The sequence below is a fragment of the Pelodiscus sinensis genome, chromosome 30 (assembly GCF_052426305.1).
Source record: "Pelodiscus sinensis isolate ZL-2025 chromosome 30, ASM5242630v1, whole genome shotgun sequence".
NCBI lineage: Eukaryota > Metazoa > Chordata > Testudines > Trionychidae > Pelodiscus > Pelodiscus sinensis.
In genome coordinates this window covers 4,222,316-4,234,370 of record NC_143081.1, presented here as the reverse complement: position 1 = coordinate 4,234,370, position 12,055 = coordinate 4,222,316, and the positions used below count along the sequence as shown (strand labels likewise).

At 45.9% G+C, this 12,055-nt stretch overlaps 1 protein-coding gene across 1 annotated transcript; it reads left to right on the top strand.

Annotated features, from left to right (window-relative positions):
- Positions 1-3,846: 3,846 nt before the first annotated feature.
- Positions 3,847-4,812, top strand: LOC102445816 (olfactory receptor 10A2-like). The gene has a single exon (XM_014574459.3). The coding sequence runs from the start codon at positions 3,847-3,849 to the stop codon at positions 4,810-4,812; it is 966 nt and encodes a 321-aa protein (XP_014429945.1).
- Positions 4,813-12,055: the final 7,243 nt, after the last annotated feature.

The following is a 12,055-nucleotide window of genomic DNA, read 5'->3' as shown; positions in this document are numbered from 1 at the left end:
ATGATGACTCTTCCAGTCTGGGATTCTGGGATTCTATCATTGAGTGACCCATTCCCTGTCATCGATTTTCAGCTTCTGCCAAACAGAGGCTAGGGACACCATTCCTGCCCATCCTGGCTAATAGTCACCGATGGCCCTAACCTCCAGAAATGTTTCTTGTTTCTTGTCGCGTTGTGTGTGTGTTTTATTTTTCACCCAATGTTTTCTTTCCTCACTGTGTACGTGGGTTTTTCCAGCATTTTCATTGTTCAGTCATACCCTGATCTTGCACTGTAGCAACGCCTGGTGTAGACACAATTCATAGGGGTGCATTGTAAGTCGGTGGATGAAGAGATCAGAAGGTGGGCTGTGGCAAGAAACATGCAGGAGAGGAAAAAGGAAGAGATGGCAGAGTTATTTTCTCTGCTGCTTTTGGTTTAACAGCAAGGATCTGTATTTTGTTGCTTGTAAAATGGAGAAATACCTCTCTCTCGCTCTCATTCTTTCCTCTGTCCAAATAGTCATCTGAGTAGGTCTATACAGTGCTTCATTTTTCCTTCAGTTATTCATGTTTCTCCAGGCATATTCTCTCTTCTTGATAAAAAAGAGATTCCTAATTTCTCTCAGCAGCATGGGCCAAATTAATTTTGGGTGTAATTCCTCTCTTTTCACCAGTGTGTTCTTATCACAGAGATAGTCATAGAGTCACAGAACTCCAGGGCTGGCAGAAACCTCAGGAGTCAACGAGTCCAGCCCCCAGCGCAAAGCAGTGTCAGCCGACGGTCAGGGCAGTGTGTGTGTTTGTGTGTGTGTGTGTGTGTGTGTGTTACCGAGAAAAGGTTTAACGTCCATGCCTTTACTGCTAGGACCGGGGTCCCATCGCAGAGGGCAGCCAACAGGCTGACAGATGCCCTGAGTTAATAGGAAGAGCTTATTCCATCTCAGATTTCAGCTGCTAGTATACAGGATCCCTTCGCAGTGGGCAGTCTAGGGAAGACTGAGAGATGCCCCAACGGATCTGGGAGTGACACCATCCAAAACGCCCAAGCTCCTCCTATACCTGTCCCTTATGACCGGCTGAAGTTCGTTTAAATTGTGCTTGGTTCTGTTACAGCAATTGAAGGAGTCAGGTTAAAGCTTAAACAGTTACAGGTGTATTAAAGAAGCTTATAAATCATATGGTTACAATGGCTATTGCTCTCTTTCTTAAGTGCTAGCAAATATAGATCTTAAAAATGGTTACAAAGAAAATAAAGATAGAAAATAGAAATAATGGTACCAAGTGACAGCTTAACCTTTAAAGAGCTCTAAATCTATGTGTACACTTAAGACAAAGGACCACATCCAGGTATAATTTTTACCCCCTTCTGTGCTTCTCGACTCCAGCGGGTCAAGCCAGGGCCGGTCCCTCAACTCCTAGGAAAGACAAATATGAGGTGGGCGTCCCCGTGGAACCTCGGGAGGTCAAACACCTAACCCGACCAGCAGATAGATGGTAGATTGACACTCCGAGTAAATGTGCTGCTGGACCCATCTTTATACCCATAGGGACTCATATCCTCTTTCTTATCTAAGATGCCAAATTGTACTGGTCTGTTTTTGTGACGCCAGTTCTTACAAGGAAGTTTCAACTTAATTTACACTTGCAAGAGAGAGAACTATTTTTTTTCCTGGGCGAGAGATTCCTCCCCCCGCGGGCGGCTGTATGTTTGTATCAATATGGGATTTAGTCAAGGGCACTCCTTGGCAGCCTCGTGGTCAGCAACTGGCGTATCTCTGTTTACAGCCATTCACGGTCACTGAGCCTGCCATATCCGGGCCTTCTGTTCAAGGCTTTTACTGCTCTGTGTGCCCTGCGTGCTCCAGGCAAGCAAAGATGGATGTTACAGGGGAGTTCCTGTCTGGCTACAAGCAGAACCAATCCCAACTCAATCAGCCCAGCCAGGGTTTCGTCAAGCTGGGACTTCAACACCTCTAGGGATGGAGATTCCACCCCGTCCCTAGGGAACCCATCTCAGCGCTTCCCCACCCTCCTAGGGAAATCGTTTTTCCAAATCTCCAACCTAGACCTCCCCCATTGAAATTTGAGACCATTGATCCTCCTTCTGTCACCTATTCATCATCTCTCCATCCTCTTTGGACCCTGCCTTCAGGGACTTGAAGGCTGCTACCAAATCCCCCCTTGCTCTTCTGAAGGCTAAACAAGCAAAAATCCCTCAGCCTCTCCTCATAGGTCCTGTGCTCCAGCCCCCAAATCATTTTGGTCACCCTCCACTGGACTCTCTCCAATGCGTCCACATCCTTTCTATACTCCAGATGTAGCCTCCCCGGTGACGAATAAAGGGGAACAATCATTTCCCTAGTTCTGCTGACAATGCTCCTGCTAACGTACCCCAATACGCCGTTAGCCTGCTTGGCTAATGAGTTTTCATTTTTAAAATTTTGCTTGCATGTCTTACTATGGTGTTAGATTCCCCTCTTGCCCCATCTGAGAATTTCAGCTGCTAGCTGTAGAGTAGAAGAACCCATGGTGGAACTCTAAGTATCTTTCCTTTCCGATCTATTGATCTTTTTTTTTTTAATGTCATACAGGTTTGTTCCTATGACACTGGTGTGTTCCTGATACTTGATAAATCCCAGTCCCATAATCTTTTTTGAACGTGTAAGAGAGCTGAATGGAACATTTCTGTAATTCAGTAGGTTCATCTATATTGGTCTTGCTCTTGGTTCATGTATATTGGAAGCTTTAACCTCTTAATGAGATAAGTCTTCCCATTTATTGACAATTGCACATTTCCAGTCCAGAGATACATGTGTCAGGTTGCCTAATCCATGTTTATAGAATCATAGAATCATAGAAACATACAGCTGGAAGAGAACTCAGAAGGTCATCAAGTCCAGCCCTCTGCCCTAGGCAGGACCAATCCCACCTAAATCAACCCGGCCAGGGCTTTGTCAAGACGAGACTTAAACATCTCTAGGGATGGAGACTCCACTACTTCCCTAGGTAACCCATTCCAGTACTTCACCACCCTCCTAATAGTTTTTCCTAATATCCAACCTGGACCTCTCCCACCACAACTTGAGACCATTGCTCCTTGTTCTGCCATCTGTCACTACTGAGAACAGCCTCTCTCCATCCTCTTTGGAACCTCCCTTCAGGAAGTTGAAGGTTGCTATCAAATCCCCCCTCATTCTTTGCTTCTGCAGACTAAACAGACCCAACTCCCTCAGCCTCTCCTCATAGGTCATATGCTCCAACCCCTGAATCATTTTAGTCGCTCTCCACTGGACCCTCTCCAATGCGCCCACATCCTTTCTGTAGTGGGGGGCCCAGAACTGGACACAGTACTCCAGATGTGGCCTCACAACAGCTGAATAAAGGGGAATAATGACATCTCTGGATCTGCTGGCAATGCGTCTCCTAATGCAACCTAATATGCCATTAGCCTTCTTGCACACTATTGACTCATCTCCAGCTTCTCATCCACTATAACCCCCACGTCCTTTTCTGCAGAACTGCTACTTAGCTGGTTGGTCCCCAGCCTGTAACAATGCTTGGGATTCTTCCATCTTGAGTGCAGGACTCTACACTTGTCCTTGTTGAACCTCATCAGATTTCTTGTGGCCAAATCCTCCAATTTGTCTAAGTCACTCTGGACCCTATCTCCGCCCTTAAGTGTATCTACCTCTCCTCCTAGCTTAGTATCATCTGCAAACTTGCTGAGGATGCAATCCATCCCCTCATCTGGGTCATTAATAAAGATATTGAACAAAACCAGTCCTAGAACCTAACCTTGGGGTTTCGTCCACTGTAACGGATGGCTACATCAATATCTCATGCTTTTGTGTTTCTAGATCCATGCGATGGAGAAGGCGGAGAGGAGAAATCAGACCCTCATCATGGAATTCATCCTCTTAGGATTTGGGGATGTTGGTGACCTGCAACCCCTTCTTTTCCTCGTGTTTTTAGTGATCTATATTGTGACTGTTGCCGGCAACATCCTCATCGTTGTGCTAGTTGTGACGGATCCGCAGCTTCGCACCCCCATGTACTTCTTTGTGGGGAACTTGTCCTGCCTGGAGACCTGCTACAGCTCCACCATCCTGCCCCGGCTGCTGGCCAGTCTCCTCACTGGGGACAGAACCGTCTCGGTGAAGAGGTGCCTGGTACAAACCTATTTCTTTTCCATCATAGCAATGGCTGAAAACCTGCTGCTGGCGGCCATGTCTTACGACCGGTATCTAGCGATATGCCACCCTCTCCGATACGCCGCCCTGATGAACGGCCGGGTGTGTTGCCAGCTAGTGGCGGGCTCCTGGCTGTACAGTTTTCTGGTGGTTGGCGTATTGAATAGTTTCTTGTTCCCGTTAACGTTCTGTAATGCCAAAGAAATTGACCATTACTTCTGTGATTTTTCCCCCATGATAAGGTTGTCCTGTGATGCCGCCTGGACCCTACAATTGGCGACGTTAACGATCTCTGCCATAGGGACGGTTGTGCCTTTGCTACTGACCCTGGCTTCCTATGTTTGCATCATCACCACCATCCTGCGAATCCCATCCTCCACCGGGAGGCAAAAGGCCTTTTCCACCTGCTCCTCCCATCTCATGGTGGTGACGATTATATACATCAGCCTCATCATTGTCTATGTGTTTCCATCACTCACCACTTCCACCGTCCTCCACAAAGTGTTCTCGCTCTTCTACACAGTCCTGAATCCCATGATCAACCCCATTATCTACAGTCTGAGGAACAAGGAGGTGAAAGAGTCCCTGAGAAAAGCAATTGGGAAAGTGGTCACCTTCAGAAACAAGCACAGAATCTGGTAGTGCAAAGTTTAGGCTATAGGAAAGTAGGGAGGAAGTGATAGAGTTCTTTAGACAGGGCCCATTTTACTCCTTGAGAACAGGGTTGGTTGGTTGGTTGGTTGGTTGGTTGGTTGGTTCTTTCTTTCTTTCTTTCTTTCTTCCTTCCTTTCTTCCTTTCTTTTTTACTCCTTGAGAACAGGGAGGGTTGGTTGGTTGGTTGGTTGGTTGGTTGGTTCTTTCTTTCTTCCTTCCTTTCTTCCTTTCTTTCTTTCCACAGACACAAAACACACAGACTTTCTTTCTACACACACAAACTTTCTTTCTTATTTTGCACACACACACACACACACACACACACACGCACACACAAACTTTCTGTCTTTTAATGCCAATTTGTTTATACAAAGCTTTATATTGTAAGAGACATTCTTTCGGGAACATCTGTGGGCCTTCTCCCGGACACACTTTTCAGGCAAAGCCCTCGGCCTCTTTCATCCAGACATGCACACTCGTGCTGAATTTCTACAAGGCGATTAACATCTTTTGTAGATTCTGGGTTGCTTCCTCTCCCACTGACAGCAAAGACGTTGATTGCCCACTGAAGAGGACCCTCTGTTTTCGTTATGTCTCTGAAACACAGGTAAAAATATTTTGCCATCTCAGTGGGTGGAGAACATAAGAACGGCCAGATGAGGTCTGACCAAAGTCCATCCAACCCAGCGTCCTGTCTGCCAACAGTGGCCAATACCACATGCCCCAAAGGGAGGGATCAGAAACAGTTAATCCTCCCGTGATCCCACCAACTCCAGAAAAACAGAGGCTAAGGACACAATTCCTACCCATCCTGGCTAATAGCCATCGATTGGACCTAACCTCCAGGAATCTATCTAGCTCTTTTTGGAACCCTGTTAAAGTTCTAGCCTTTACCACATCCTCTGGCAAGGAGTTCCACAGGTTGACTATGCACTGAATGAAGAAAAACTTCCTTTGGTTTGTTTTAAACTGCTGTCTATTAAGATTCTACATGGATCTGTCTTTTGGGAAACAAACGATGGAAGTCCAAAGGGGGTTGGGAGCATCCGTGTGTGAAATTTCATCCATCTTTTTAGGGTAAAGGCCACCTTAAAATATCTGTAAGTGTACGGATGCTTATATCAATATAAATATCGACACGGGTATATATTATGGAAACAGAATGCAATTTCAGCTGATCTAGCATCAGATGGGCATCTGTCACCCTCCACAGAAACGTATACTCCCAGGGTTTCACTCGCAAATAAATTAAAGTTTATGGCCTCAATTGTCTGTCTTTGCTGGACCAAATCCTTGATTCATGCAGCCCAAGGGGATTCATGAGTTTTACTCCAACAAGCAGAATATTTTCAGCGCAAGCCAATCAGAACTGTTGAGGATTTAGATGCTGATCTAAGCCCCTTTGAACCATTTCATCCTGACGAGTGTTGTTTCGGAGAGCGGGTTGGAAGATCACTTTCAATATGGGCATGTCTACCCTACACTCCTCTTTCGAGAGAGGAATGCAAATGCAGCTGAGCGACATTGCAAAAGAAGCTCAGATTTGAATTTCCTTCTCTACTTTGCGCTGGTTAGGCCTCAGTTGGAGGATTGTGTCCATTTCTGGGCACCCCATTTCAAGAAAGATGTGGAGAAATTGGAGAGGGTCCAGAGAAGCAAATGCGTCCAGATCCTAGGACGCATTAATAGGTGTGTTGTGAGTAAGACACGAGAAGTCATTCTTCCGCTCTACTCTGCGCTGATTAGGCCTCAGTTGGAGCAATAAGAATGATGAAAGGTCTAGAGAATATGACCTATGAAAGAAGACAGAAATAATTGGGCTTGTTTAGTTTGGAAAAGAGAAGATTGAGGGGGGACATGAGAGCAGTTTTCAAGTATCTAACAGGGTATGATAAGGAGGAGGGAGAAAACTTGTTCATCTTGGTCTCTACGGACAGGCCAAGAAGCAATGGGCTTAAACTGCAGCAAGGGAGCTTTAGGTTGGACGTTAGGAAAAAGTTCTTAACCGTCAGGGTGGTTAAACACTGGAATAAATTGCCCAGGGAGGTTGTGGAATCTCCATCACTGGAGATATTTAAGAGCAGGTTAGATAAATGTCTATCAGGGATGGTCTAGACCAGTGGTCCCCAACCATTTGGGGTTGCCGGGCGCCAGGGGGCGTGGCCGTTCACCCGCCGGGCACCCGGGGGGGCGGGGGCGGGGCCCCCCCATAGCCGGGGGCGGGGCCCCCCCATAGCTGCATTCCGGGGGCCGGCGCTCTCCCCTCAAGCGCCACACGCCCAGGGCCGGCGCTGGTGCTCTCTCCCACCCCTCCCCCAAGCGCCGCGCGCCCGGCGCTCCCCCCAAGCGCCGCGCGCCGGGGGCCGGCGCTGGCGCTCTTTCCCCCCTCCTTCCCCCAAGCGCCGCGCGCCCGGGCCAGCGCTCGCGCTCTCTCCCCAAGCGCCGCGCGCCCGGAGCCCGGGGCCGGCGCTCTCTCCCCCCCATGCGCCATGGGGGGTGAATCCGCGGTGCCCCCGGGGCCGGCGCTCACCGTGCGCCACGCGCCCAGGGCCGGCTCCGGCACCACGTATGCACCACGTGCCCGGAGCCAGGCTAGCCCTGAACACTTGGCGGGCGCAGAGAAATGCCCCAGTGGGCGCCATGGCACCCGCGGGCACCGTGTTGGGGACCACGGGTCTAGACAGAATTTGGTCTTGCCGTGAGGACAGAGGACTGGACTCGATGACCTCTCGAGGTCCCTTCCAGTCCTAGTATTCTATGATTCTATGATTTGCATAATGTCATCTGAGCGCTTTTTTGAAACACCCTATTTTGGAAAAAGAAACACTGTCTATATGGGGTTATTTTGAAAAAAAAACCCTCATTCAAAATAATCTTTTGGGGGAAAAAACGCCGTTTCTTATTTGGAATAAAACCCTCTTTTTTCGAAATAACCCTTAAACCTAATTTTTTAAGGAATAAGGGTTATTTTGAAAGCAGGGTTTCTTTTCCAAAATAATAAACAGCGCTTTTTTCCCAAAATAGGATATTTTGAAAAAGCTCCACAATTATGCAAATGAAATGCAGGAAATTCAAATCCGTGCTTCATTTACAATTTTGCTCAGCTGCAGTTGCATTCTTCCCTCAAAAGAGGAATGCAGGGTACACATCCACGATCTTCCCTGCTTACGGTGGAGAAGTTTTCACTTTCACACAGGAAGGCTATGTTGAGACTACGGAGACCTCTGGTATCCAGGAAAAAATCCACCACATCCACGGAATGTGTCTACTCTTCTGACATTTTTTGCAGAAGAGAAGACATGGTTTTTTGGAAGCTGTGTCTTCACGGAAGAAGGGCTTTTCCGAAAGAGGAGCGTATTTTTCAAAATTTGGCGCAGTGTAGACAGGTCAAATTTTGGAAAAGCTTTTTCCCATAAAACTATCGGAAAAAGGTACACAAATTGTGGAATATATTTTTCCGATGGAAAGCAGCAGGCTAGACATAACTTGGGAAAAAGATGTAGGCTATGTCTACACTGGCATGATTTTCCGAAAATGCTTTTAACGGAAAAGTTTTCTGTTAAAAGCATTTTCGGAAAAGCACGTCTAGATTGGCAGGACGCTTTTCCGCAAAAGTACTTTTTGCGGAAAAGCATCTGTGGCCAATATAGACGCGCTGTTCCACAAAAAAGCCCCGATCGCCATTTTCGCGATCGGGACTTTTTTGCAGAAAACAGTACTGGGCTGTCTATACTGGCCTTTTTGTGCAAAAGTCTTTCGGAAAAAGACTTTTGCCCAAACGGGAGCAGCATAGTATTTCCAGAAAAGCACTGATGATTTTACAGGAGATCTTACATGAGATCGTCAGTGCTTTTGCGGAAATTCAAGTGGCCAGTGTAGACAGCTGGCAAGTTTTTCCGAAAAAGCAGTTGATTTTCCGGAAAAACTTGCCAGTCTAGACACAGCCGTACTATCCTGTGCAATACTCTCTGCACAATCTTTCTCTCTCTTTCTCTTCAAAGTGAATCATAGAAGCCGGGACTTCAGAATCTTTAGGGATTCTCCAGTAATGGAGATTCCACTATCTCCCTACGCAATTTATTCCAGTGTCGAACCACGCTGACAGGTAGGAAGTTTTTCCTACTGTCCAATCTCACCCGCATTTGCTGCAGTTTAAGCCCATTGCTTCTTGTCCTGTCTTCAGAGGCCAAGGAGAAAAATCCCCTCCCCCTCCCCCCACTCCTGCTATGGGGAAATTTGCACTGGGAAACACTAGGGAAAACTTCGAGAATATTTTGCAGTTTCCCCTTTCCTGATTCTTTCAACCAAATTGCACTGGAATCAGATGTTCACCTCTGGAAGGCAGCTCAGATAAGCCTGGTTAATAGCTAAAGGCTATGCATGGAACAAGGTAATGAGAGTGATTTGTGGCCGAAGACAGAGTATTCCCCATAGCCATGGCAGATTCCCAAATAAGTCCCCCCTCCACTTGAAATGCAGAAGTGACTTGACCAGGGATCTGTTGTCCTCTGGGTAAGTTCAAAGGCAGTTAGTTGCCTTCACACAGGGCACAGCCAACCTGCGGAACTCCTTGCCGGAGGATGTTGTAACGTCTAGAATTTCAACATGATTCGGAAAGGAACTAGATACATTCATGGAGGATGGATCTATCTATGACTATTGAGGAAAGATGGTGTCTGTAGCTTCCGATCGTCAGAAGCTGGGAATGGACAGTGGGGTTTGGATAGCTAGATGATTCTCTGTTCTGTTCATTTCCTTTGGAGCACCTGGCATTGGCCACTATCAGAAGACAGGAAATGGAACTAGATGGAACTTTGGTCAGAACCAGTGTGGCCGTTCTTATGTCCTTATGTAAATCCCTTAGGTTCTTATAAAAATCGCAGCCCATGAGATCAAGGAGAAGGAAACTTTATGTAGGTGGCAGCTGTCCTGCATTTGGAGTTCAAGGTGCAGCAATCAGACTGACTTGGGAGCTTTAGCCAAGAATGCCTCTTCAAATGCAGCCAGGTGTCTAAATCCCTTAGGCACCTATAAGAATCACGGCCAATGTCACTTTGTTCAGTTGGTAGCTTAGGGCTCTTCGTGTCTTGCATTTGAAATTCCAGGCCCAGAGATCAAATTGACCTGGAAGCATATAATTTACTTCCCATAAAAGAGAATTGACATGGGTTCGTTTTTTTATTAGTATGCTAGTAGATGGACTCATGTCATAAGTAAGATGAGCAGAGATGAGAGATTCTGTCCACATTAATTTTCTTTGAAATGAGACCACCTGTTTTTTCTCTTGTTTCAATTTTCGGGTCAAGAGGTCTTCCATCTCTATTGTTTTCGCTTTGGAATCAGTTGTTTGCCAGGACTTCCGCTCTGAGGTTCATAATAAGACTGCCCCTTTAACATGGTTTTCCTATCTCAAATAAATAGAAACATTCCTCTGTTTAATCATTTCCAATTCCCAGTAGCAGAAGTATCAAGGGAAATTACATCATCTCTAGGAGGGAGAAATTAACAGCCAAGAGACACATGAATTTCTGTGAAAGGGAATAGCAACAAAATGCACTAAAAATCTCGGTAAAATCCAGGCCTCCAGACAAGAAATCAAAGCTCAGTTTTCTGAGAAATTTGAAAACCACCACAGCAGAATAGAAAGGAAAATGTTGTGCAAAAACTAGACTTTTATCTCGCATCATTTGAAGGGAGGTTTAGGATTCTCGTGTAGTTGGCACGTGTGAAAATTAAAGCCACATGCTCAAAATTAAATCTTTTGAGTTAGAAATTAAAAAAATCCAAACAGCTCAGGTATTCGTGTAATAATGAAAAGGATGTCTTGCTTTGTCCAAGGAGAACATCCATAAAGACAGTAGCTGTGTCAATGCACACCGTAATCTACAGTGTTTGCATGTCTAGACTACGTGTATTTTTCTGAAAGACAATGTGCAAATTCCACGGGAATTTCCATATCTTCTTCCAATGACATTTTTGAAAGAGGATCTTTTGAGTGAAAGTAGTCTGGATGCATTTTTTTTTTTCAGGAAAAAACTCCCTTCTTTTCAAAAAAACATGTAAACCTCCTTTTTTTTTAGGAAGAGCAGGTTTTTTTCGAAAACGGGTTTTTATTCTGAAAAAAAAGTGCATCCAAACACACATTCGAAAGAGCCTCTTTCGAAAATGTGATTGGAAGAAGATACACAAATTCCTGCAGAATTTGCATCTCCTCTTTCGAAAAAAACCCAAAGAACGTAGTCTAGAAGTATCCTGTGATGTTGGGATGGTATATTTATTGCACAATGATTAGGCCTTTTGTGCAAAATAGGCTGTATAAGGTGTCAATGGAAAAGTTCTGATTTCCTGCATATGATTGTCCAAGTCACGTAGATGTGTCATTGTTGTCTCTGAAGTTCTGATTATTGGGTGTGTCTATTTCCAACGTACTTACACCTGGTAACTCCCATGAGGCCAGATGCTATTAGTCCAGATAGCTGGTTGAGAAGGGCCTATTGGAGTTAACGAGTCATTAGGGAAACCAATGGGCCTGAGGAGAAGCATCTCTCCCTCATGACGAGCCTTGCTGAGAACTCTCCCACGAGCCCGTAATTAATGGTTGTTGTGACTGTCCATGGGCAGGCCAACAAGGCCTACGTCTCTAGGCACCATCTAGAGATGTTTGTGTTTTTCCACAAATCGGTCTCTGAATTAAGTGCTGAAAGAAAGGGTTCCTGCCCTGTGCTCAATCTATATAAACCATGGGGTGACCTCACCAGTTCTCCTTTGCACAAGAGGGCTGCTGGAAAGACCTGAGGAGCAAAGACAGAACGGGTGGAATGTGCTGGACCCAGGCATAAGTAATCTCCAGGCTGGAAACTCGAGAAACCGAAGCTGCAGCAACAGATTCCTTGAGAATCTGCCTGTTTGTTGGCATCATCAGCCAGGGTGAGAAACGGCTCCTTTGCAGTTAAGCAAACTTGTTTGTTATGCCTGATTCACGTGATTTTGTATTTACTGGTATGCTGCTCGAATGGGGTTCTAGCCTATACTGTCACTTACAATTTTTTCTTTATAGTTCATAAACTTTTTTGGGGGTTGAACCAACACCAGGTTTCCTTGAAGTGGAGTGTATGGGAAAAATCTCATTTTGGTTAGCACAAAGGGGCATGCACCTCTCCACATTAAGGGGGGAATCAAACCTAGTACCTGTTCGGTGTTTGGAACTAGGCTGGATAGTGAAGCTGGGAAG

Bases quoted from the DNA above. Each gene is read 5' to 3' on its own strand.
- LOC102445816 (XM_014574459.3), top strand. From the start codon at position 3,847: ATGGAGAAGGCGGAGAGGAGAAATCAGACCCTCATCATGGAATTCATC.